The 26,210-nt window shown below is 40.9% G+C and overlaps 1 protein-coding gene across 1 annotated transcript in view; it reads left to right on the top strand.

Moving 5' to 3' along the window:
- The window catches only part of LOC143357542 (neurotrimin), a 134,308-nt gene that overhangs the window by 91,032 nt on the left and 17,066 nt on the right, over positions 1 to 26,210 (top strand). The window contains exon 5 of the mRNA XM_076794110.1: positions 22,824 to 22,992. Coding sequence (XP_076650225.1) covers positions 22,824 to 22,992 — 169 coding nt within the window. The remainder of the gene's footprint in view (positions 1 to 22,823; positions 22,993 to 26,210) is intronic.

The raw sequence follows: 26,210 nt of genomic DNA on the forward strand, positions 1-26,210 counted from the left end.
TTCATACCCGATTTTCTTTGGGAGCGGTGCGTTACACACAAATATTCCGCCCTTCATTTTTTATTTATTTTTCCACGTAATAAATCATCGGCTTTTTTCGGCTGTTACGCAATTTCGGAAACACTTCGTATGAATTTCCATTGATGAAATATTGGGCTGGAGGGAAAATAATATCGATCTTGCGGACGCACGAGTAAATCAATTTACCGTCGAGTTGTTGTTTTATTTAACACTAGAACCGCCAGATGGGACGGACCAACATTTTTCGCATAAATCGCATAAATTTTCATAGAAAAATTCGAGTAATTGTCCGTTCAAACATTGCAATAAAATTCATACTGAATCCCAATGAGCTTAATCTTGAAATAAATCTTCAAGCTGAATTATTTCAGAACGAAAATATGATAGGTACGTTTTCGTTTCGCGTAAATTCCCATCAGCGTATTCCACCGTGTATAATATCGTTTGAAACAGTTATTTTGTTAATCATTTAGCGTACAAGTCGTGTAATAATGAACCACGTCGGCGACCAACGTGGCAATTTGCATTCAATCTGGAAAAACGACATTACTTGGCGGGCAGCCTTAATACCGCCTCTCAGAATTTAATTTGTCTCGTTATAATCTTTGATATCGTCCCTAATGATTTAATTACGTTCAGCTCGACGGAGGACCAATATTACTTTGCTAGGAATGGCATGAATTCAGTAATGTCGGCAGTCGGAGTAGCCGGCTCCATTAAATGTTATTCGCTTCAACGTTTAAACGATCCTCCCGCGATTCATAATTTAAGGCCGCGTTCCAAAACTTCAGCTCTAAACGATCCGACGTTATGCGATTTCCTTTGCGCGAAATGCTCGAACCTTCGCTTTGAATTATACATTAGTTTATACATATTTGAGGACAGCGAGCGACTTTTTTCCGCGGCGCAATACGAACGGGGTTTAATGATAACAGTTTCCATGGAAAGAAACGCGTGACTCCCCGGCTCCTTTATGTTTTATTTTGTTGACCGGAAACAAAAGGATGCCGGCGCATTGTGCAACGTACGAGTATTTTTATGCTTGCGTTTGCAATGTAAAAAAAAACTCGGGATACCGTGAAAAGGTAGGTGCTCGTAACGCGGCGTGTTTCAAAAAATTTCCACGCCGTACGAAAATACGATCTGGGAAATAACAGATTCTAACAATGAAACGCGAGCATCACTTTGTTTTCCCCGCGGCAACAGATTATCGGGGTTAAACTTTACCTCGGGAAACCAGAAATGTTTCACTTTTCTTTATGCAATCCTGTAGATTTTGCCGAAAAATTGCCGAAAATCCAAATTTCAATCCTAGGAGATCACTAGCTCAACAGTTATGTGCGTGTAAAGGTGTGCGATTATCTCACGGCAAAGCGGATCACGGAAACAAATGTACATAAACCTGTAGACTATAATAGTATTTCTACATCGAAAAGCAGTATTTGCATTCTAAAATCGGAAATATCGTATGCACCTAGTAGCTTTCTACTTTCGAATATAACATTGTTTTCTTTGATTCCGGGCTTTGTCGTTGCACTCGGTCGCACAAAAGCGGTGTTTCCTGAATTTCCCTGCGCAACGTCTTTATTCCTATGCTCCAGTTTTTCGAAGAAAGCTATTACTTCTCTTTGTTTACCTTTTCGCCACAGGACGACGGGTTCCTGGAGTTTCGTTTCGCTGTTTTGTCCTTTCCGTTGGAATGACGTGTTATACCGGGGGTTCCCTCAATTCCCAAACCGTGTTAGAGCCGCTGCCTATGGGAGGTCCCCGCTGCGTCGACTTCAAAAAATCTCGATCCCTTTTCCTCCCGTTTTCCTACAGCTTTGATATTCGAAAAATATGACCCGGAACTACGAAAAATTGGCAACGTCGCGGCCCCTGAAATCGAGCGGCCCTTACGTGCTTTAGCTCGCGAAACTTTAAACGCGTTTCCCCGCGAGCTGACGTCTTTCTAATTGGCAGACGTCACGTCACGAAAACCTATTATCCGGCTCACGTGAAATTCCGCGAACGTATTCAGTAGATGTCCGCTTATCGTCCGGATTTAAATCGCGTTGATCTCCCGAAAATTCGACTTTTGCAATTTACGTACTTCCCTTTTAATTTTACTTGAATCTTTTTGATTTCTTCGTTTAGGAATCGTTTTGCTCGTGATAGATGCTGTAATTTCATTTGGTAATTTGGTAGCTCTTCTCGAAGAAATTCTTGAAAACTACCCTTACGACGCGCAGGGTGGCCGATTAAGGAGTTAGGTGTTGGGAATATTTCTTCGCCAGAGCAAAAGAATGGGGCAGAAACTTTCCCATAGAGCTTCATTATATGGACCTCAAAGAGTTTCAAAATATTTCCTACCTTTTCTCGCTTTTTAAAATGGAGATGCTGCAGCTCCATCGCCGAGTGTCTCCTCAGCCTTTTTCTACAGTACTATACGTAACTTTCCCGCTTTTTATCCTGTTCATTTGAAATTTGAAATCTGAAGAGGCGCGTGAAACTTTCTAACCCTCGGATTCCTGCGAGTCTAGTCCTATGCCGGAGTCATTTCTGACCCACGCCGATATTCCACTACAATTTTCTTTCGATATAACGCGAAGACTCGGGACCCGATTTCGTCGTATTTCAGATGAAGAAGAAGAAGAGGGGATTTTCTTATTTCGAAATGAAAAGCGTCCTCTTATATCGGAATAAAATTGTACATATTGACTGTGCTGATACTGATTTCCAGATGTGTAGCATAACTCGATGTTGCTTGCAAAGAAAGCACTTTTCATCGGAAAATTCCTAAGGACAAGGGAGTATAAGAAAATGTAACAAAAGAAATTTTTTTTCGACTCGTTATAACAAGAAAACCTTGAAGCTTTATAGCTTCGACAATTTCATAAATTTCGTCGCCATACTTGGCAGAACAGCCCAGATAAAAATAAAATTTTTACGTTTCGGGCGAAATACTTTTTCCACTGGGGAAAATGTTTACATTATCGTATCTCATATCGCGGCGGGTGGGGGGGGGATGCGAAACGCAAAGTTTGCGTTCGAGTTTAAGTTTGAAATAGATAAGATACACAGAATGAAGGAGGGTAAAACCGAACGTTGCCGAGTGGAACGCGAACTCTGCTAAAGCAAAGTCGCGTCGTTCTCGTCTGTGCAACCTTTATTGTTAATCGCGAAAAGTATGGTTTCGACCCTTAACGATACTTGATAAATATGCGGACGAAGAAAATACAATTTATCCTAGCCGGCAAATGGCGAGCGAAGCGGGGAACAAGGGACTCGAAATATCTTGGCGAAATCCGGAAAAGCTATCGAAATGGATGGGGAAAAAAATCTATTTCCTGACGTAACCGGTTTTTAAAATACGAAACTCCCGGGCACAAGCGCCTGTCGCTCAAACTTCAAATTATTACTGTCGCGCTTCGAATATTCGGCTCGCATTAAACTCGTCGCTTCCCCGATTAATTGCTAGCGAGTTAAATGAAAGGTCGCCGTTTTTTTTCTTTTTTTTTTATAATAAATAAATAACAATGACAATTCGACCGGCGATCTTTCTGCGAAATTACATTTTCGTTGCGAAGCACCCGGAGGCAGAATATTAATATTTCTCGTTGACGCTTTTCATCGAGAATAATATAAAACGGAGCGCGATATCCGGCCGAATGAAGGTTTGATTCTTCATTAACGTTTTTTGAAATGTGTACGGACAAATGGTAATAGTTAATACGCACAGTAAATGATTATCGGTAGAATATAAATTCGAAATGAAACAGAGCTGGCGTTGTGTATCATCGACGATTCTGTCTTATCATTTTTGGAAAAGCCTTTGTGCGCAACGAGTGCACAGAGAGCGGTCTAGCGATAATAATTATCATGATTACTCTGTATAATTGAATTGCACATCGAATTAGCGACCTCCGCGAGAAATCAACGGGAATTGAGATAAACGGGCTATACAGCGTGTCCAATTATTTGCGATCGTCAAAAGAGCCATTGAAAATCTGTGAAAGAGACTTTTGCGGACATTTGGAAAATACGGTTCTCGGGATAAACAAAAACTGCGCGTAATGAACAGACACGCACGTCGAGCATCGTTCGAAAAACATTTCACTCGATATTTTTTTCCTGAACAAATTACTCGTATAGGGCCAATATCCATAATGGAATTCAGTGAAAACATATTTTGACAAATTGAAACGAGAAGATCGCAGGGAGCGCGCGATCCATGAAGATTTTTGTTGAAAAAAGTAACGCACAAAGAAAAAAAGAAAACGAGAATCGAAATTAAATGCTTTTAGCATCATTCAAGCGGAGATTCTGTGTTTATAATGCGAACGGAAGTACTGTGCGCTTGTGCGTGTATTTTTTCTCGTTGTCTTTCATTTTTCAATTTCTCTACCATTCCGCTCTCGTTATTCGTGTCCGTGCTTTTTTTTTTATTTTCCAGCTTGATCCTCGTATGCTCTACGAAAACAGTTGCACCAGAGGTCCTCGCGTAATTTTTGCCTATTTTCGTTTTCCTCATTCGGAATTTCATACGTTAAACAAGTACATTGTTTATTCCCCAATTCGATCCTCGTACGCTCTACAAAAACAGTCGCGCCAGAGGTCCTCACGTAATTTTCGCCTACTTTCGTTTCCTTTATTCATGATTTTCTACTTCGAACAAATACATCGTACCACAAAATAATCATAATAATATGTAAAACACAAAGCGGATGAATTTCGATTCGATGAACGTACGTGGATTAAACTTATTACAACGTTCTTGTGAAAAATGTTCGAATAAATTTATTTATCGGTGCGCATACCGTGATAACAACCGTTCAAAATAATTGTAGTCTTGTTGGTTTCGCGAGGGCGTGACAACGGGTTATTTCATCAAAAGCTGTTACCCGTTTAATAAATACGTAACATTATGTTGTGTTGGTGAAATTTATGGTGAATAAATAAGAGCATTACGAATAATCCATCGAAATTAACCGAGAACAGATTAAAATTAAGTCCTAAAAACACTTTAGTGAATCAGGGCGTATTTTAAACAGCGCCGGATAAAATACCATTCAAATCAGTCGCAAATAAATATTCTATTCGGTTCAGCAAACAACTGCAAGAACGAAATATTTTATTGGTTGAAGCAAATTCTACAAACTTCACGTTTTTAAAAGCAGTTTCCTTTGTGAAGCGTAGTATGTTTTTTTTTTTCGTTGTCATAAGTGAATTTGTTAAACCTTCGTACATTTTGTTTTGTGAAAGATACCGATCCAAACATTTGTTCGGTACAATTCATTGAAACTGTTCGATCAGGCAAAAAAGATGTCCACTGAATTAAATTAATTGTTGGTAAGAATTGTAACGCGCCAACGCAACTAAAAAAAAAACGCGATTTTCGAGTTATCATTATGAAAATGTTGCAAGAGTATTGACCAATTTTTCCAGAATTAAAAAATTCGAAATGAAGAGAAAGTACAGGGAGCAGTCAGATTCATGAGCACATCTTGATTATCAAAATACTGACTAATTACCTTAAAAACCATATTTTTCCGAGTTGCGTCACATTTACACAGCGAGGGTGTAATGTGTACAGGGTAATATCTCTGTTTACGGCAGTGAAACAGCATGATAAAAACATTCGCATTGTATCCGTGTAGTTGAAGGTCAGTAAATCATGCTATTTGGAAACCGCATTACAAGAATATCGCATTACAGAAGCGCTGTTGCCATTTTCGAATCGCGTTACACATGAACCATGCATCCAGCACAACGTGTAATGAGAGGGTCGGTTGTAAGCTGAATTGGCCAATTTTTCTGTTTTAAAAAACTATTCTGCACACGCCCTAGCCCTCGCCGGTACCAGAATTGTATTTTTACATTCGTTTTTTATTACTAAAAAATTACCGGAGAATTGATTTTCTTCATTTTAGTCCATTCTAAGATTTCTAATCATTAGACTGCGGTTTCTATGCATTTCTGACAAATATGAGTAAATTTTACTTCAGGAAACCAGAGATTTTTAACTTTTTTTTATGTAATCCAGTAGATTTTGGCGAGAAAATGCCGAAAATCCATGTTTTAATCCTAGGAGATCAAAAGTTATGGAGATATAAATGTCTATGTACCTCTTGTGTTTACGATTAATACAACTTTTATTTTCCATAAAAACCCGCAGTCTCTTAATCGTCTACGACAACGAGACACGATTTTCAAACGTGTATTTAATGCGGGCGAGGTGGAACCAAGAAACAAGTACGGTAGAGCCTCGCTCGTTGCACGAAACGGGACCGTGCATTTTTTAAAAATACAGTTTTATTTAACGATGTAGTCTCGACTTTGATGACCCTTTTACAACGTTCTACAAGCTTCCACATCCCCTTATTGCAACAACCTCAAATTCTACTCGGATGAATTAAGTTAATTGTCGTTTTGACGTCGGCATCATTCTTGACGTTGCTATTTGCAATGAACAACACGGCAACAACAAGGTAACCAGTATCAGGACTGCAAAGAGAGTGAGATGAAACTTTCTTCGCTGACGTATTTCCAATTTTAAGGTCATAAAGCGAGAAAGCACGAGTTTCCGCTGCCCATTTTTAACCGCGTATAAATAACGGAATGTTGAAGCAACTGAAAGTTGCTCGTCATGTATATCATCGACTAAATGTTACTTTCTGCCAGCTAACTTCATGCATTACGCGAATGCTAAAAATACGAATTATCGGCTCAAATTTGGCTCCAATTTATTTCCAGAAAGAAAACCGCACGAACTTTTTTCGACATCTAATATACAGGGTGTCCCGAAATGGTACATTTTGGTACAAATGGTAAATAATTTTTTCCATTATGAAAATGTTCTCCTCGGCTCTGTTAAGGAGTTATTAACACCGACCAATCAAAGCGTGGCTGCAGCAGAGAGATTCCGGCTCCGCCAATACCGACGAGCCAGAATCCGTCCGCTGAAGCCGCGCTCTGATTGGTCCGCGTTTTTCGTTAATAACTCCTTAACAAAACCGCGGAGAACATTTTCGCGAAGGAAAGAGTTACTTCGAACAAGCTCAGGAATCATCCCTTTCAAGGAACTACAACATTTTGTAGCACGCTTGTATACAGAATTGTTCTGTATGACTAGGGGTGTGCGAGAACCCGAAATATCGGGAACCCGATGGTCGGGAAGAGGTCGGTCGGGTCGGGTCGGGTTCCCGAAAATTTCGAGATTCCCCGAAGGAATCGGGTTTCCCGAAAGTTTCGAGAACATAACATATGACACTCTTGACTTTTTCGGGAATCTCGAAATTTTCGGGTACCCGTCCCGACCCGATATTTCGGGTTCTCACCCCTGTGTTTGACGAAAGAGTAGCTAAATCGATAACGAAAAGGAATTCTAACGTAAGCCGTATCATCGGCTTAAAAAAAATTGTTGAACATTTTCGTTTGCACGAGACTGTCCCGGTAATGGGTGGACCCGTAACCGGAAAACTTGATCCTCGAGTTGGGCTCGCGCGGATCGGAAAAACTGGTACGATTCTCTTGCGCGCGGAGTCGGTCTCCCATCGAGAAAGAAAAGCCGGGGGTAGAAAGATAGGGGAATTTCCTTGGATATCAGTGGGTCGAAAACCCATTAGAGATATTATCTAGCGTTCCTTCGCGCGGGAATATTTCACAAGACTGCGGGAAAGTCGGCGCGGCGGCTGGTTGGAAATGCGAGGGACGCTGGGGCGTTGTCGGTCGACGGCAAAGACTCCCCGGCGTTACAGGTTCATTTGCATAAAACGCACCTAATTACGGAATAACACTGCTCAGGGCCGTTTCTCTCCGCCGCAGAAGCTTGCCGGTCCCGGTCTACCGGTTTTAATATTTCCTGAAAGGAACTTCCGGATATTAGTGGCACGCACAAGCGCGCACGGAAGAGAGAGAGAGAGAGAGAGAGAGAGAGAGAGAGAGAGAGAGAGAGAGAGAGAGAGAGAGGAGAGGAAGAGCGTACTATCCGCGGATTCCCCAGCGAATTTTGGGGGGTTGGGCTATCTGCGAAGAGCCGCGAGAGCGTTAACAGCCGAACCAGGGATGTCGAATAATAACATTTGCGTAATGCCACCGGTGGATGTGCACTCGGGGGCGCTGCTACACCGGAAAATTGACAAACAAGTTTCGGGGAGGGGGTTGGCGCGGGGGTGGCGAGGATCTCGACAAGGGGCGGGGAAGTAGCCGAGAAACACGGGCGCGCAGTCATACGAAACCATGAAGCTTGAAACAACTTCCAAGTTGGTCTAATGGTAATGGATACTCTATCTCCGTTAGACGCGCTGAACGCGGAATCCGCGTCCGCAACCGGATCATCTTTCGAACACTTGGCGAAAACACCTTCTCTCCTCGCTCTTCTCCGGATGGCTCGCCGAGCCGTGACGGGATCTGCCGTGCACTTAAAAATAATGGAAAGCGAGCCGTTAAATATGTATGATCCACGTTAGCGGCGTCGAGTTCGGGACCGCGCGCGCGAGTCTTTTGGATATTATATGAGCTTCCGGGCCGACCGCGCGCGGCTGGTCGCCATCTCCTCGCGTCGTCTTTGTCTTGCTTCCTCTTCTTCTCTCAGACGCCGCAGAATTTAACCCTTTGTGCGCGCACGGACGCCGCTGTAGTCGCCGCTGAATATCTGAATGTTTTATTGGAATTGGTTTTGCCAAGTGTACCGGCTGGCTCGTGATAGATGGCGACGAGATGAACGGTGGTTACACGCGTACACCCCCGCTCAAAAGTACGCGGACGCCTGTTTAACCGGCTATCCTGGTTTTTCATTTTCAAAGAATCGATTTTCTTTCGCATTTCCATCGAGTACAGGTGCTGTGGAACACGCGTGCAAAAAGATTTATTTGAATCTGTAAAATTAAATAATTAATTATTAGTTATAGGCGTTTGGAGAATACTATCTTTTTGTAAATAATCAAGATTTTTCATTTATCTTGGTTCAGACCACATTCACACTGATTAGTATACTTCCTGGTTTGCTTGTCTTCAGAAGCACCGGAATCGTGGCAACACATGTTTGACAAAACACACTTTGTAAAAAAATATATAGCTTACGCGTAGACTGCGGGTCTTTATGCATTCATGGCTTCTGAAAATTTTCCAAAAATGCTGTAATATAAAATTCCACAGAATTTAGTACGCTTTTTATTTATTCTACAAAGGTTACTACCACTAAAAATTAGATTTTATTTGTTTCCGCTTTTCTAAAATTTGCTTAGAAAAATTGAAAATAATAAACATCAAAAACATCCGCAGTCTACTTATGTGTTACTCGTTGAAAAAGTTACTTGAAATGACCTCAGGGATCATCCCTTTTAAGGAAGTATATTTTTGGGACAATACTATAAATATCGTTTGACAATAATAAAGTGAATTACACTTCATAGATTACATAAAAATGATCCAAGTATCCACATAGTACTTTTGAACGGGGGTGTATATGGAAGAAGATAGCCGGGGAACCAAGATTTATACGGGAGATTAGATTACGGGACTTTCGGTGAACTCGAGTTTTCTTAAACGATTTCGGAAAAACGGAAATTCAAGTAGAGTTTTATCTTGTTCGCTAATGGCCGCGATCGACCAGAAAATCGTATTTACCGTGTGAAATTTCAATCAACTTTCGGCTTTCGACGTATCTGCGATTTTTATACGCTTTAAATAGGGCTCATAATGCTGCCTCTGACAGAAAATGCGCGATCAATACCAGCAGTCGTTCGCGGAATTATTTTGGCGCATATTGAAAATGACGAATAGTATTGTGCGGGATTTGTTGGTTTTTAAAAATTGAGTTCAAATGCCGGTTTTGTCCGCGTTCGTTTGTTTCGTTCGAATCCCGGTTTTAGATTCTAGAAGTATATATGGAAAAGCTAATCGATTATTTAATGAAAAGCGTCGACACTATAATCGTACACCGGACATTTCCATAAACATTTTAAGTCTTCTGTAAAAGTGCTAACAGTAACAAAGGAAATGAACGTTTACAATTTATACTTCAGACGGATTTCAATTTAATTTCGTTTCGTACAGAGCACGTTTGATTTTGTTATATTTTCCTAGTCTCATAAATATGTATTAGCGAAACTGGAACAAATTTGGATCATTTTATCTTTCCTCATTTATTCGACTACGCACACGGTATATTTTATTCATTTCATTTTTGTTCCGTTTCAAATAAATTCTCTAATTATTTTATAAAATCTCGAAATCTGGTTCAACCTTTTTTCAAAAATCGTTTTTCCATGAACCGTAGTATGTTATGAATTAATGATATTTCAAAAAACTTTTAAAAAATGTATAACAATCTCGTCCGCTCGCCAAATATAAAATAATGTAGTTCCACCGATACCTGAACGTTATAAACAAATTTATAAGCGTCGCCTTATATCGGAATAAAATTGTTCGTATTGACGGTCGCTCGAGCTTACCGCTGCGGGTCACGAATGACCCCGGCACGGCATACGCAGGGTTAAACTCGTAAATATTTTTCATTTTTTATTCCAACTACCGCGTCCAAGAGGACAGAAGAATCTTAAATAGTTCGCGGAATATAAAGTTAATTGGAACGTAACACGGTTTCGTTTTCGTTAGCGAGCGAAATGAAGTTTTAATGTGATTTCTATTTCCTTAGAACTCGACCCACAAAAATCTTGGAAAATCAGAGAAACATGGAATTTCTTTTAGATTATGCGGAATCTACGGGCGACTATGTTGAAAATTCTCTTTGTGTATCTCTTAATTCTGCTGAATTCGTCTACAAAAAAAAAAGAAAAGAAAATGCGAATTTGCATAGGCATATCCGCCGGCCCGGTAATGAACAATTAGTCGAGTATTATCCGGCAGCGCGCCGACCGGGATTCAAACAGAATTTTTTTTCGAAAACGAACCGAGCCACGTAAATATTTTATGCTGCTTTTCCGACCAATTTTTTCCTCTGAAAGAAGCACACTTCAGCCGCTGCCAGTGATTATGCGTCGACCTGTACCATAGACGAGTTCCGCGAAACGTGATTTACATGCGTAACATAAGAGAAATCACTGGGATTTAAGCGTATTTTAAAACAATAAAATCAATACGTTCACGGAATACCAATTGTTTATTCTGTTTGTGAAATAGTCAAAGCGTTAGTTCAGTACACACACACACACACAATCCTCAAGTTCTCTTAAAATTCCAGAAAATAAATTCGCACAAACATAATTATCACTGATAACACACGTTTCTATTTTAATAGAATTATAGCGATTTATACAAATTTATATATTGGGTTGATGCAAAAACAATCGCTCTCGAATTTTAGAGTTAGGGGTGTATGTTGCTTCATTTGTAAATTCGAGTCAGAAGAGGAGCTGCTTCAATAATGGCAGAGTAAAAATAAAATTATTCCCATTAGAATTAAAATAGTGTCGATAATTTCAAAGTAACAACAATTTAAATATTAATGAATTTCAGTACAATTCCCCCGCGCGTTTCATGCATTTCAAATTGAATGAATACCCTTCATACTCTCCATGGATGTGCTCTGTAAGAATGTAATGAGATAAAGCATTGCATCAGAAAAATCGCTTTAATTAGGCTGACGAGATCCGCAATTATTTTTGCACAAGCCTAATGTATTATTCAGAAATTTCTGTTGCTACGCTCAGAGCACACGCGAGTGCTTTCAAGCAAAATATCATCCCGCTTACGCTAGTCCCAGTTATTGCTATAACGGTTCCAATTATTATACCAATCTGACGTTGTTGCCAATTACTAAGTACGCGGTTGCCAAATGAAATTATTATTATTACTGTAATTATTTCTGCACCGAAAGTAATCTTAAACAGTTCGATATTGCGTTAATAACGCTGCAATTCATTAAAATTTTAATCAAGCCGCGTCAATAAATAGTCAGAAGTCGCTAATCGATCTTCGCGTAGTTTGCCTCGGCTAAACGACGAATTAAAAAAAGATAAAAAAACGAACCCCATTAAAATTGCAAACGTGCCGCGTCGCGTCGCGTCACGGTAATGTCAAATGTTTCCTTTTCGTTCGACATCAAACAGGTTGCGTTTAATTACCGACCGATCGAGCCGTTATGCACATTTGATCGGAGTTTAAGGCGACAAACGGGAGGGAGGGGGGGGGGGGGGTAATTAACGAATATCTCGGGCCCCGTTTCTCCCCTGCCAGTTCATGTCACCGCGATTCGATCTAATTATTCGTTTCATCGTTTCTTTCGACATTCACGGCCCCGTCGTAATTAACGCCCCGAAAGCCACCGAACGAGAACCAAAAAAAAAAAAAAAAAGAAAAGAGAAAAAGAAAAACCACCGCGCGAAAACCGATTTCCAAACCGGTGGCAATGAATAATAAATCAGCATCAAATTCGTGAAACGTTCGCGTTTCACCGATTTGGTTCGCCGTGCGCGCCTACCCATAAACGGGCGCCGCATTAAATCTTATCAGCGGGGCGCAATTAAGCGTTACTCGTAATCGCGATACGCGTTTCCTCCTTTTTTCCTGCAGTTTTTCTTCTTTTCTTGTTTCCTTCGGCGACCCCTCCCACGGGCCGCGCCGCTTTGCGAAATCAATACGGGGGAAAATAGCAGAGGGAATTGGGTCGCGGGTGACTTGTGCCCGTCCATATTAATTAATTTATTAATTGGCGGTATTATATTTTCCCGCGGGTAGCGGAGAGGGGAGCGGCGGGGTGGGGGGTTGCGGGGAGGAGAAAATTCACTAGGAACATCACGGAGACGCACGTCGGAGATCGTTTCGGGCGCGAATTGGTCCGCGACTGATTTCACGAGCACGTAATCGCGGATCCGAATGCAGTTTCGTGCCACTAGGAACGGGGGTACGATTCAAGCGGATCGCTTTATCGTCCGGTCTCATTGTTTTCGGAAAGCACGCCGCCATTTGCGACCGTTCATTATCGGGCTTCGCACGCAGCGGACCGAAAGTACCGGGGGTCGAGGCCCTCGTAATTAATAAAACAAGGAAACACTGTTCCTCGAAGGCCTGAAAAGTCCGCGCGGGTGTGCAGCAATACGAGAATGTACTCGAACAAAGGAACGGCGTGTCGGGCCTTGCGAGAAATTCCAACGAAAATAAAAAGATTGTTGAATTCGAACGAAAGTTGCGAAACGCACGGAGCTCTCGACTGACGGGATCGTGCCCTCGTCAGTTGATTCGTTGTTATTCCACTGCGGATCTTCGTTTGCAACGTCCAGGTATTCAATGGAAGCGTTCCCGTTCTCAATCATTTTAATTGGTCGAATACAATAGCGTAGACCGAAGTTCTTTCCATGCTTTTTTTCCTACTTTGTGTTTCACCTATTCAATTTTCCCATGAATGCGTTAAAATCCCCAGTCCTTTTTTTGTTATTCATTGTACGCAACGGGGGTTGGCGTGCGATCGCCAACGATCATTTTGCCAATAATGATTGTTCCATCGTGACGAATTCGTATGCAACATCCAGTCATAAATCCACTAGCGATCTACGGTCTCTTGTTTCTCTAAAATTAGGTTGTGTCAAAATAATTGGGATTTCGAAGTGTATTGAATTACTAACAATACTTAAAATACCGTTTAGCCGTTCCCATAAAAGCCATTCGCGTAATGAAACAAGTGTGTTATATTGGCACAGAAGTTTACAAACAAAACGATTTTTGATATATCGAATCAACCTGCCGAAACATTTTGACATGTTTTTTGGTGGAAATTTCCTTTCATAAGAACCTGCGCAAAATGTTTCGATTAATGTTGAAAGCAATTTTTGTGATTCTATATTCCGTTTGGAACTATTTGTTCCGTTAGGATCTATATTCCATTTGCACTAATTAACAGATTTAACTGCGTGCTTTACGATCGTATGACACGCAATCATGTTGCTATGACAGTTTATTTGAAAATTCACGCCGCTCGTTAAATCACTAATCGTCGAACGCAATCGACGCAGTTTGCATACGAATTGCAATGAAAAAAATCTGCATCTGTTAGCACTTTATCGTAAAGAATGTGTTGGTTTAAAAACAATGAAAATGTGCCGTTCAAAGAACAAACGAGTATATTTGTAAACCTCCAGATCCTTCTGTTCTTGCAAAGCATATTTTCATAATGTTGCGAAGTTCTTGCATAACGTGTGAAATGCAATCTCATATAATTAATTCTGTGATGACTAATATCAACGTAATTGTTATTTTCAATTTATGAGAGAACATTGCACTCGTCACTACAAACAATCACAGTAAATTAAGAGCAACGTGTGCAGTAACAATTAAACGCAGCGCTTAATGTGCGCAACATGATTGTACAGCCGAGCAGGTAATTAATTTCCAAAAATTTCTCAATGGATCGATTCTGTAAAGTTTTTAAATGCGTTAATTTACTGTGATTCTATTAATGAATCTCGAAACGAAGCCTTCCGCGAGAAATGGATATTCCGTGTTTTCGACATGCTCGTCACGTAAAATCTCTCGTTTGCGGCAGTTACATGATAAATTGTGCTGATAAGCAGAGAACAAAGGCACGCAAATGAGAACAAGGGAACCAGGATGAAGACACTAACGCGATTTCGTTAATTTGCGAGATGGATCTTCGTCTTTTATTACTTGAACGTCTCGCGGAACGACACTTTATTTACGATATTTGCATTCTTATTGCGAAGTTATTCTAGGAGTTCGTTTTAATTAAAAGCACGGCGATTTTTATGATTTTATATTACTGCAGGTTGAGCTCGTTTTAGATTTCATTGTTTGCAGTTTCAAAGCGCTGAGAGTTCTCAGTTATGAGCGAATATTGAATTTTCAATATTGTTCGCTGCGAAGCACAGTTGGGAGCATATTAAAGATCGCTTTCATTGCGTTTGGTATATTTGAATAAAACCGGATCGCAACGATGACAAATCTTCTGAATAGCTCTGCGGATGCTTATGGAAATTTCCCCGCCCCCCTCCCTTGCGATTGATTGTTTTGGATCATCCGGGATTAGGGAAAAAAAATTTGTTCCCTCGATCGAGAATCGCATCGAGCGAAAATGAATTGAAGCTGTTTGTTGTTGGCTTCTAAATGTTCTCTTAATACACCTGCGTTTCTGTACATTTCAATGTGAATAAATTTTATGCAAAATTTATGATATTATAACAAAGACAAATTATTGAATCACAGATACAATGTTGCAATAGAATATAATATAATAGTGTTTATTTTGATTATTTGTTTAATCTGAAACAACTATTCTTACCAGACATCAAATTGTTCACTGTTATTTGCAGCGGGAAGCAACAATGAACTTCCGAACTGAATCGCATAATCATTGCAGAAATACAAGCGGTTCATTTTCTTTTCATGAACATTCGTCGTTCGCGATCGAATGCTAATTATCTTGTCGTATATTTATGACTTAATATAATTATAATTCATAAATTTTGTTTCTATAATTAACGCCCCTTATATTATTAATGATATGCATCTCTGGGAATCGACATAAATTTCCACTTTAATGAGATAAATAGACTATTAACACGACTACGCAAAAACAGTCGAGCATTCGTTTAATTTGCCATCGATCTTCCTTTCTGTAAACACCGATATTTATGATTAAGTTACAAATCTATATTTTTTTTCTAAAACATTCTTTCATCCTTCTGTTCACTCGAACATCTTTTGCCCACTGCCGTTCATTAACGTCCAATTATTCGTTACTACTTCCCCTTAAATGGTAATTCCTACCCGCAGGAAACACTGCCGTGTCTGTCTATCACCGACTATTTCCACTTGCAGGAAACCACAATGTGTTTTCCCATTGCAGACTATTTGTACTCGCAGCAAACACTAGTGTAACTGTCACTCATCGCTTCCTTGCAATTAAACCTCGATCTGCCTGATTATCACTGACCATTTCTACTTGTCAACAAGTACATTTCGACACTACTATCTCTCAGTTGAATTGCTTCGTAACTTCTAATTCATATTAAATCATGCAAAGCTACTGTAACCACTTCCACTCAGTATGCAAAGTAGAAATGACTATAAATGAACCGACATATGAGATAACAGGCCCACAACGAAACACATCAAATTCGCGTGCGACAATTTTGATGAATTTTAGGCAGCAACTCTAAACACATTACCTACCCACCGGCGATTATTTCATAATTTTTTAAACGTCCATGCTACATGGCTAAAAACAGTTTAGTGGACTTTTCAACGGCAGTTTCAATTGTGAAGTGACAATATGATGTGATACTGTAAAAGAAAATTTCTACGCTAACTTTTGGTACAGTAAGACCTCGATCTAAGCCGAACGGAACTACACGATCTTAGTCAGTTCGCTTATAACCTCCACTGGAGAGCATACCCTACGCGAGGCCAAATCGAATTACAAAACTTCTTTATTTTCCATTATTTTTTTATGGGACTTTCGCGAACTTATTTGTGGCATTTTTCATGCAATTTACAATTTCATAGAATTTGAACTATAGTTAGTAGTTTAATTGACGGTATATAGTGCGCCTTCGGCCACCTGTTCCGTGTTTACACGCGCTGTTCTTTTCTGCGTTCGTCGCAATCGACGCGGTCACAGAAAAACAGTAGCCCTGCACGATCTATGTCACAGCACGGACCCGAGGATTGTGCTTAGATCAAGACTTAATAGGATTCCGGTGGGGGTAAGCTGTTAAAATTCGGAGTAAGAGTTCGGAGATTCGATGAAGTACTAAAGCCAGGAAACCATTGTAAATATTAAAGCTGTGTCCTTTAATTAAGGAGTCCAATCGCAACAGCTTAAAAAACTCCATTCAAACGACCCGTGTTCGACGAAACACGGGGGTGACGATTCTTCAGCAATTTTTTTCCATTGGAGATTTACAGTCGCAAGGATTCCGCGAGTCGGCAAAGTTTCGAAACCGTTCGTTGAAATAATACATTCAAACGGCAGGCCATTCGGTTAATGTTTCCAACGAAGCGGCGGCGATGCATTCTCCGGGAACAGATAAATTGGAATTTTTTCCGCGAGTATTATAAAAATAAAAAGGGACGACCACAGTTTCGCGCGTCCCGCATATTTTCTGGTAAACAGAGCGCTCGATCGCGCGTGTCCCGCTGCTCGATTTAAATGCGGATGAGCGGCTGCGGAAAAAGGAGAGCGACGTTGGACATCGCCGCGCGGCCGGAAGCGGATCGAGATCTTTCTAAATCACCCTGTTTAACATGAATTCAGAAACACATTGCCGACTATTTGATCTCTAATCGAACGATAACATCCCGCGAGGCCGAAACCAATAATTCAGTGCCGCACTTTTAACCGTCGCGCGTAAATTCACGGCGTGCCGACGCTGTTTACGTTCTCGAGTGGCCTCGCGAACAATCGGTCGTTGGCCGCGGTTTCTCCCTCTCTCTCCTCTCTCTCTCTCTCTCTCTCTCTCTCTCTCTCTTTGATTTTACCCTCGCAAACAGTAGTCCGTTTCGATAAATTGGTAATCTTCTCTTGAATATTTCCTAGCGCGGCGCAATTCGTTTCGGTCACACAGCTATTAGTCCGCGCAATAAGTCCGTCCCGCGTCGGGGACGACACGCGTTTCGACAAGTGTAATTTGAAATTACTTTTTACGGCGCCGCGTTTTTCAAACAAACGCCGGGTTTTCGAGTATAAGCGAAATTAAAAACGGAAAAGAGACTGTTATTGCCAAATAAAATCGGGCCCCCTCTGTATTGTTTTCCCGCGTTGTCGGTTCAATAACTTTCGACAGTTTGTCTGTCGACGATGATTCATCGCGGTTTTAAAAATCATTGATTTATACGCTCGCACGGACGTTTACGATCTCGCGGTTCACTCGGAGATAGTCGAATTCATTTCGTACGCTTTGAAAGTCACACTGCTCGGCATGACATTTAGACGTTCCATGACTTTGTTCTGCTGCTCCTGTTGTTTTCTTCTGCTAATTGCTTTGACGTTTCATAGACGAGGTGCGCTGCATTTTGTAAAGCGTTTTGAGAATGAATGGGATCATTGTGTTAATGGACGTGTTAATTTTAAGGGCTGCTCTTATGAATGTTTTAACGCTGGGAGTCACTTTTAGGATCGTTGGTTAGATGAAAATTCTTAGCCATTTGCCAACCAATATTTTCCAAACCTAAGCGAAACTGTAGAAAATGTAGAGATTAAAGAAGTATATAACGAATATTATTCCATCTCCACAATAAAATGGAGCAACAAATATTTGAATTCAAAATGGCACAGTGTTATAGAAGGTTAAACTTCTTTCCGATATGAAATTGTCCAATTGTTAATAGATCTTTATGCAAAATAAAAATTTTTTCCAACGATTTGCACAAGTAGACTGTGGATCTGTATGCATGTCTGACTTCAGAAAATTGTCAAAAAATGCCAGAGTATAGATTTTCATTGATTACAGATCTCCAAACGCTACTACTACTGAAAATGAGATTCCATTTGATTCCACTCTCTTAAAATTTGTCTATAAAAATTGCAAATCTCCTGAACATCCGCAGTCTACTTATAAGTTACAAACAATGTATTAGTACTTCTACATTCGTAAAGTCATAAATACATAAAATCCGCAATCTGGTTAGTAAATTGTTTATTAATAGGCTTCCAGTAAATAAAGCGATAAAGAGAATTCCCCTGTCAGCGATTTAAATGATCCGATAATGCTGTTTCCCACTTCTTCGTCAGCTTCAAAGCTTCGCGACGCGAGCCATTGTTTGGAATGCAAAAGAAAGCTGGTGATCACGGGATACGAGGTCAGGGCTGTAGGGTGGGTGGATGAAAATCCCGCAGCGAAATTGCCGCAACGCTTGAACCGTTGTCAGACGGCTTAAATCGGAGGCGGTACAATTTTTTGAAGATGAACTGGAGGAACTATAGCGAAGCGGCGTCGAAACCGATCTCTAAAAGATACGGTGTCTTGACTTTACGCGCGTGCCACAAAATTCTTTTGTCCTCTTTTGTTTCGGTTTTCCCATCAAATCCTAACCAATTTTACTGGACTTTATATACCAGCACAGAAATTAATTTTGTAACTTTGGACCTGCCTAATTTGCAACTTTCATCATGGACGATTTTTTCTCAAATCCAATAGGATACTTAGTGAAAAAAATTCTTGACATTCTCACATGGATTTCCGCCAAACCGAGCGTGTAGAATCGTGCTATAATATAATATTCAGACCAGGGTCTAAATATTATATTATAGCAAGGGTTATATTATAGCAAAGGCCTTGCTCAAGGCAAGGAATCAATAACACCTTTTTGTATGTTCCACGTTTGAGAAATTTACGTTCGCATTTGTCGGGGAATATCACGTTAACGCGATGTGTACAAGGGGATCATTAAAATATAATATTATTTTGGACAACGAGACAGGCACGCACGAGAATAGAACGCGGGGAACAATAGTGCGCGGCGGCTCGCGTATCTTATTTATTAAAATTATGTATTCACTAGTCGTAACGAGGTTTTTCATAATTTCCAGACGAAAGAGACGCTCTGGAGCGTTGCCGGTGTATCTGTCTTTCATTATTTAGCCGGCCCTCGGTCTGCCGGACCGGATTTATTAAATCATTCGAAAATCGAGGGCATTTATAACTGATCGACGGCTACGACATGCATCAACGGCCGGGTAAATTGTAATCGGTCCGCCGGGAATAATTCCGTTTGTAAAGTTTATGTTAATGAGGCTTGCCGGCTTGTTAACAATTCCATTCGAATGCCGCGGACACACGCCGCCCGGTAGCCGGAGTTTCATTAAAACGCTTCAATTTCACCGGCGACCGTTCGGAATCGCGGGAGGGGTGGGGGGTGGGAGGGGGTGAGGCGCGGATCTGCGACCGAAAGGGGGCGGTACGTGGCCTTTAATTTTATTTCGCGTGAGAACAACATTCCCGGGGCCGAGCCGAAGAAAAATAGGACGAAATATAATCGTTGCTCCTCTCGAACGAGATGCAATTTTCCGAGGGAGAGATTGCGCGCGCCAAACGCGAATTCTTCGTGTTTTCCTTCTCCAACGCTCGGAACCCGGGATCGTCCTGCAACCCCCGCAACTTTTTCTGGTTCGCTTTCTCGCCCGGTGGGATCCACGCTCTCTCGCGTTCGTTTCTCTTCTTCCATTTCTCCTTTTTCGGGGTTCGAATATTTACCGTGGTTCCCTTGACAAATTTCGCGTTCCGCTTCGCTCTGCACCGCTCTGCGTCGCTCCGCTCCGCGCCGAACCAAGCCGCGAGAATCGCGTCCGAGAGGGAAACGGAGATTCCATTTAACCGCGGATAAGCGAATTTCCGGGCAATTCGGTTTCTGGACCCCGACGAAATAAATTCGTTTTGGCCGAGGCTAAAATGAGATCCCCGCCTCTCTGCCTCTCTCTCTCCTGCTCTCTGTTCTCTCTGTTTTACGCCTAACGAGCGGCCGGCCGAAAATTTGCCCGGCCCCGCTATTCGCGCGACCGGCTTTACACCACCCAAACACGTCTCCCCCCTCTGCATAAGTGTCCGGACGGACAGCAAATGCGGAGTAACAGCGCATTAAGGGAGCATTCTCGTCTGGCCGGTCTAAAAGCAACTGATTTTCATGGATTCTTGAGGAAACTACAATAGAACGTTGATTACTCTGGCCAACAAACCAGGCAAACACGTTTTAACGCATTCCCTACCGAGCCCGGTTACAACGACTTTTCATCCAGGTCGTTTTAACTGAAACATATTAGACTGCGGAGACCACGTTCCTTTGCGCTACTGTCCATTCGTTTGAACACGCTTTTGCGCGATACTGTTCATTAACGTCCAGCGATTATCATTCATCGCTTCCTTGCTAGTTAACCTCAATGCGTCTGACTATTTACTGACCATTTCTACTTTTCGTTCAGGACGTCTGACGTTTCGATATTCATTCGTTTGTACATGATTAGTAGACTGCGGATCTTTATGCAGAATAAAAAATATTTGCATCGATTGCAAGACACAGGAGCGAAATGAAAATTTCTTTCCTCCTTTGATTATTTCATTAAGCTGAAACTAATACGCTGGTGCCCTTAAATCTTTTTAATATGTCCACTGCTTTAACGCTTTCACTGCCAAACTGGAAACCTCAAAAATTCCATAAAATCAAAGTAAGTTATTTAATGAAATAAAAATTGAAAAAAATTTAATGTATGATAATGAGTAGTCCTACAACATTCTTGCATTTTACGCATCCTAATCAAATTTGGTACAAGGAATATATTAACGTAAAAGTTCATTTTAAAACCTGGACAAATAATTCCGTCACCCACATATGGGTGACATTGCAGTCAATGTGTTAAAGTGTGCGTACCCACTGTTGTCATAAATGCAGAAAATCCGCAGTCTAATGATTATATAAAATATGGTTGTTCTTCTACCGTTCCCAAACCAATACTTAAAGCAACTATATATCACTGCTAAACCAAGAATCTATAAATTATTCATAGCAGGCGACCATATTATTTTTACATGCAGCCGGAAAACCGAGTACATAATATTCACTCTAATAAAGAGCCTATATTAATCACAACTCTATTAAACAGTGATTTGGTGCAGGTAAATGAAACTTTCACGAGCGTCGCCCGAAGTCGAGTAATTCACGCATAGCTGTATAACAGAGTGATACATCACACTTAATTATAAACAGCACAGATCAGTGAATACAAATGACCGCGCCGTCCTCGTAGAGCTGTCGCTCAAAAATTAAGTAAATATCCGGTCCAATAAAGTGTCTACATTAATTACAACTCTGTTAAAGAGTGATTCGGTGCAAATAAGTGAAACTGTCATGAGAGGTCGCTGGAAGTCGAGTAATTTTACAAATAGCTATTTAACAGAGTAATGCATCACACTTAATTACAAACACCGCAGATCGGTCAAAACAAATCACTGTGTCCCTTCCGCAGAGTTGTCGCTAAAAAATTAAGTAAATATTCGCTCCAGAAAGGAGTATAATATTAATCACAGCTATATTAAAGGGTGATTTAGTGTAAGTAAATTTAGTAAGCAAAGTAAGCAAATTTAGAATAGTATTTATGATTAAGAGGGTACACCAACATGCAAAGTTTAAAATTATTGGTAAGATCAAACATTTTTTCAGTATTTGTGAAATAAACTTCAAATATCTTTTTAGGAAATATGTAGCAACACCCTGTCACATTTCTATATAATAATATTAAATAAATATATTTAAAATTACAAAATGGCAACGTTATATAATATTGTCTGTTATCATGTTTAGAGGTTCCTTCTTAGTTGGCACGCAGTACCAGTTACTGGAACATGGAAGGCAACAAATTTTTATCCAGAATAAATAAAAAGTAAAAAAATGGTGGCTGTTGAAAGAAAAGTATTTCTTCTTGATTAAATTCATATAAAAATTTGTTACCTTCTACATTCGAGTAACTTTCGGTGTCGGGTGCCGCCTAAGAAGGACCCGGCCAAGCATGATAGACAATATTCCATAAGTTCGTCGAACAATAAAAATGTATGAAAGTGAATTCAAAGTGTTGCTAAATATCCCGTAAGAGGATCTCATTTTATTTAACAATGACCGAAGAGAAAAAGAAAGATGTTTAATAATTTGAAACTGACACGATGTTGGTACCCCCTTGAGCACTGTAAGTGAAACTTTTCCTATAATCGTTCGGTGAGAAAGGCGAGGAGAAGTTCGCTCTATCAAATTTCGAAAGGCGTGCGCCATTCGTCGTGATTCGTTCTTCGGCCCGATTTGCTGTTCGCATTACTTCACTTATTTTCCCGTAGCGCTCACCTGTTTCTTCTGTTCTGATACAGGTGATCAACTACGACAGTCCCCGGGGCGGTGTGTCGGTGATCACGGAGAAGGGTGAAGTTACAACCTCGTATCTCCTGGTGCAGCGTGCTCAGCCTGCAGATAGCGGCCACTATACCTGCCATCCTAGTAATGCTAATACAAAGACTGTCTTGGTGCACGTACTTAACGGTATGTATGTAACTTCGGTGAAAGTTTAAATCTGCCCGATACCGTAGTCCCTTTTCTGCCTTTCGGTTTCTTCTTACCCGGGTGGATCCTGTTTCCGTTGATTTTGACTCGGCTTTTCTTTTATTTCCACCTCCTTCGTTCCTCGGCCTTCCCATCCTGTACTATATATTTTTCCTCTCTACCGTTCTTATCTCTCTCGGGCTCTTTCATTTTTTGTTAATTCGGAAGCTGTTCAAATACGCACCCCTCCACCCGCACTCCACCGTCCGTCCCCGTTTAACACGTAACGAATCGGCGCAACGAGGAGACGTAGCCTCGAGTGATAGTGCAAATCAGCGCCGGGCATACACGTTGCCTGAAATGTAAAGCGAAAGAGTGGTGTAATGGATAATAAGTCATTTTTTATGCAGTCAGCGAGGAAAGTAGTTGGAGGAGCCGCGGGGATGAGCAGAGCCATTATTAGATCCGGTGATCTTGTTTCATTAAACACGCGGCCGCTGGGAAAATTACGCGAGCCGTGTTCCCGGTGAAATTTCAGCTCCGACCTTACGCGGATTTACTGACTGCTCGAAAAGATCTACGGCCGATCCCTACGGTCCCCTGTGGATTCCAAAATCTGCGAAACGAAATTCGCCAATCTGTTCACGGTGCAGGGCTTCGAACCTTGCGTTCGTTATAAATTACAAAGAAATCATTTTCTTCGTTCCTAACCATCTGGGATCTTTATGCAAAATAGAATTGTGCGTATAATAATTAGGAATTATGTCGAAGTTCTTTGAAACACAATAATATCGAAGGATATTACGTTGCGTTGTATGCATTATATTGCAATTGTTTTATTGAACGCGTGTTGTTAAACCAAACAGACAAATATTGACTTGCATCACTTTCGCATTAAACGGGTCAATTTTAGCTAGCCCGGAACGTTTGCCATACGAATATAGCGCGGCAAAACGCTTATGGCTTTAAGCCACAGAGCGCCGGAGTCGAAGGGTGAAAAGAAACGAATACTATTTGTATTTAGTAGACTCTGTTTGAAATTTTCGTCGTGCATCTGACGCATTTGTGTACACAGGTGTGCTTTGAAGTCAAAGAATAATCCAGAGAATATAATTCTTCCACCTTGGTACCAAAAACTAAACTCGTTTCTTCTACGTGACGAACAAAATAATTATAATCACAGCGTTCCTCTTGGACTAAAAATTGTATCCAGGCATACAGATAAACTAAACTCGTTTCTTCTACGTGACGAACAAAGTAATTGCAATCGTAGCTTTCTTCTTTGAGTAAAAATTTCATCCAGGCGTACAGATGAAATTGTGTTCACAAAAATGTTATAGTAGTCTCCTGTTTGAAAGGGTGGCGCGAGGATCACTGGGAATTATTTCGACGACACGTTGCGGAGCGTCTTTTAATGCGAAAGCTTAGCGATCGCCAAATTAGATGCGACGCAAAGCAAACTTCGTTGCGTTACGCGAACACTTTCGCGAGGGACTGTACCCCGTTACACGCACGTGAATAATGGATTCCAGAAGTACTCGTTTCGCGGCCCCATGAATGGAATTCTTCCGAGCCATGTTTTCATTCAATTAACGGTGTTAAACGCAACGATGAACAAAAATGAAATTACAAACACCAGCGGGATACATTACGCGGAAGAACAATAGCGGAGGATCGAATAAAAATATCGTTCGCTTAAATCGACCGTTCGCGATTACAATCGGTTAAACAATCCGAGAATTACTCGCCGGGCAGAAAGGAAGATGCTAATTAGACCCGGGGATCTTGATGGGAATTTCTGTTTTCAATGGATCATTTTGTGAAAGCCGGAACCGGGAGAAGTATTTCTTTCACGGATTTAAATAATCCCCGTGGTAAAAGTAAAGCGGAAAAGTTATTCGCGTTTCGTTACTGCCGAGCGTGTCCGTGTGCTTTGCAGATGCGTAACTGCAATGCTTACCGCTCATAACGCATTGTTGAGTAATACTTCACATTTTCGCGGACCCTCTCAAAGGGAAGAATGCCATGATACGAAGTTTCGGACTCGCAATTTGAACCTCGGTAAAATATAATACGCGGTGGAAATGAGAAGCTTTAACGAGGGTCGTGTTCATCCACTTTTGTCATCTTTCCGCGCTCGAACAGCTCGTTTGCAACTTAATCTGGGAGAGCAACACGCCAAACGGAAGTATTAAATTTTACTTGGTACGGTAACTTTTGAGGTCATCTGCCCGGGGAAACTGCGAAACAAACTCGAAAAGGAGCACCGTTATCGACTAATTAAAACGGGACACGTATCCCGTTCGAAAATATTAGGGGGACCCATAAGTAATCAATTCTTTTGAACTCTAAAACAAACTTTGTAGTAAAAAAAACTTAATTTATTATATAATCTCCATCATTATCCAGGACAGTTTGCCATATTTCCTGCAAATTTTCAATCCCCATCATATAGAAATCCAGGGTTCGTCAACCAAAATATGACTCAAGGTGCCTCCTTACATCTTCTACAGAATGTTTTATTTCCTAAATAATGCTCCAGAGATCTGAAAAGATCAGAGGGAGCAATATCCGGTGAGTACGGGGGTGCGGTAAAACTTCCCATTGCAATTCTTTGATTTTTTCCTGAGTGAGTTTCGCTGTATGGGGCCGGGCATTGTCAATTTGCAGTATTACACTTTTTCTGTGGACTAAAGATGCCCTCTTTCTCAATAGTTCTGAATACAGCTGTTTTAATTGCTGGCAATGCAACTCAGCAGTAACTGTTTCTTCAGGCTTCAACAACTCAAAATGAATTATACCACGACAGTCCCACCAAATGCACAGTAACACCTTTCTAAGTGATAAGCTAGGTTTAGGGGTTGACATTGCGGTTTGATTTGCAGAAAGCCATGGCTTGGAACGCTTTATGTTATCATAAAGAATCCATTTTTAATCTCTGGTAACGATTCTGTTAAGAGATGGACCTCTACGAAATTTGGATAGCAATGAAGTGCAAATTGATCGACGAATATTCTTATTGGTCTCAGATAACTGATGCGGTACCCATATTCCTTTCCTATATGCCTTTCCCATTTCGTGTAGGTGCCTTTGTGTAGTTGACCATGTGTACCCAAGGCTTCTCCATAATTCTTGTATACTTAATTTTGGATCAGCTTCCACTAGAGATTTTATAGTGTCATTATCAAATTCAACTGGTCGTCCACTTCGAGGCCTGT

Source organism: Halictus rubicundus, chromosome 9 (genome assembly GCF_050948215.1).
Source record: "Halictus rubicundus isolate RS-2024b chromosome 9, iyHalRubi1_principal, whole genome shotgun sequence".
NCBI lineage: Eukaryota > Metazoa > Arthropoda > Insecta > Hymenoptera > Halictidae > Halictus > Halictus rubicundus.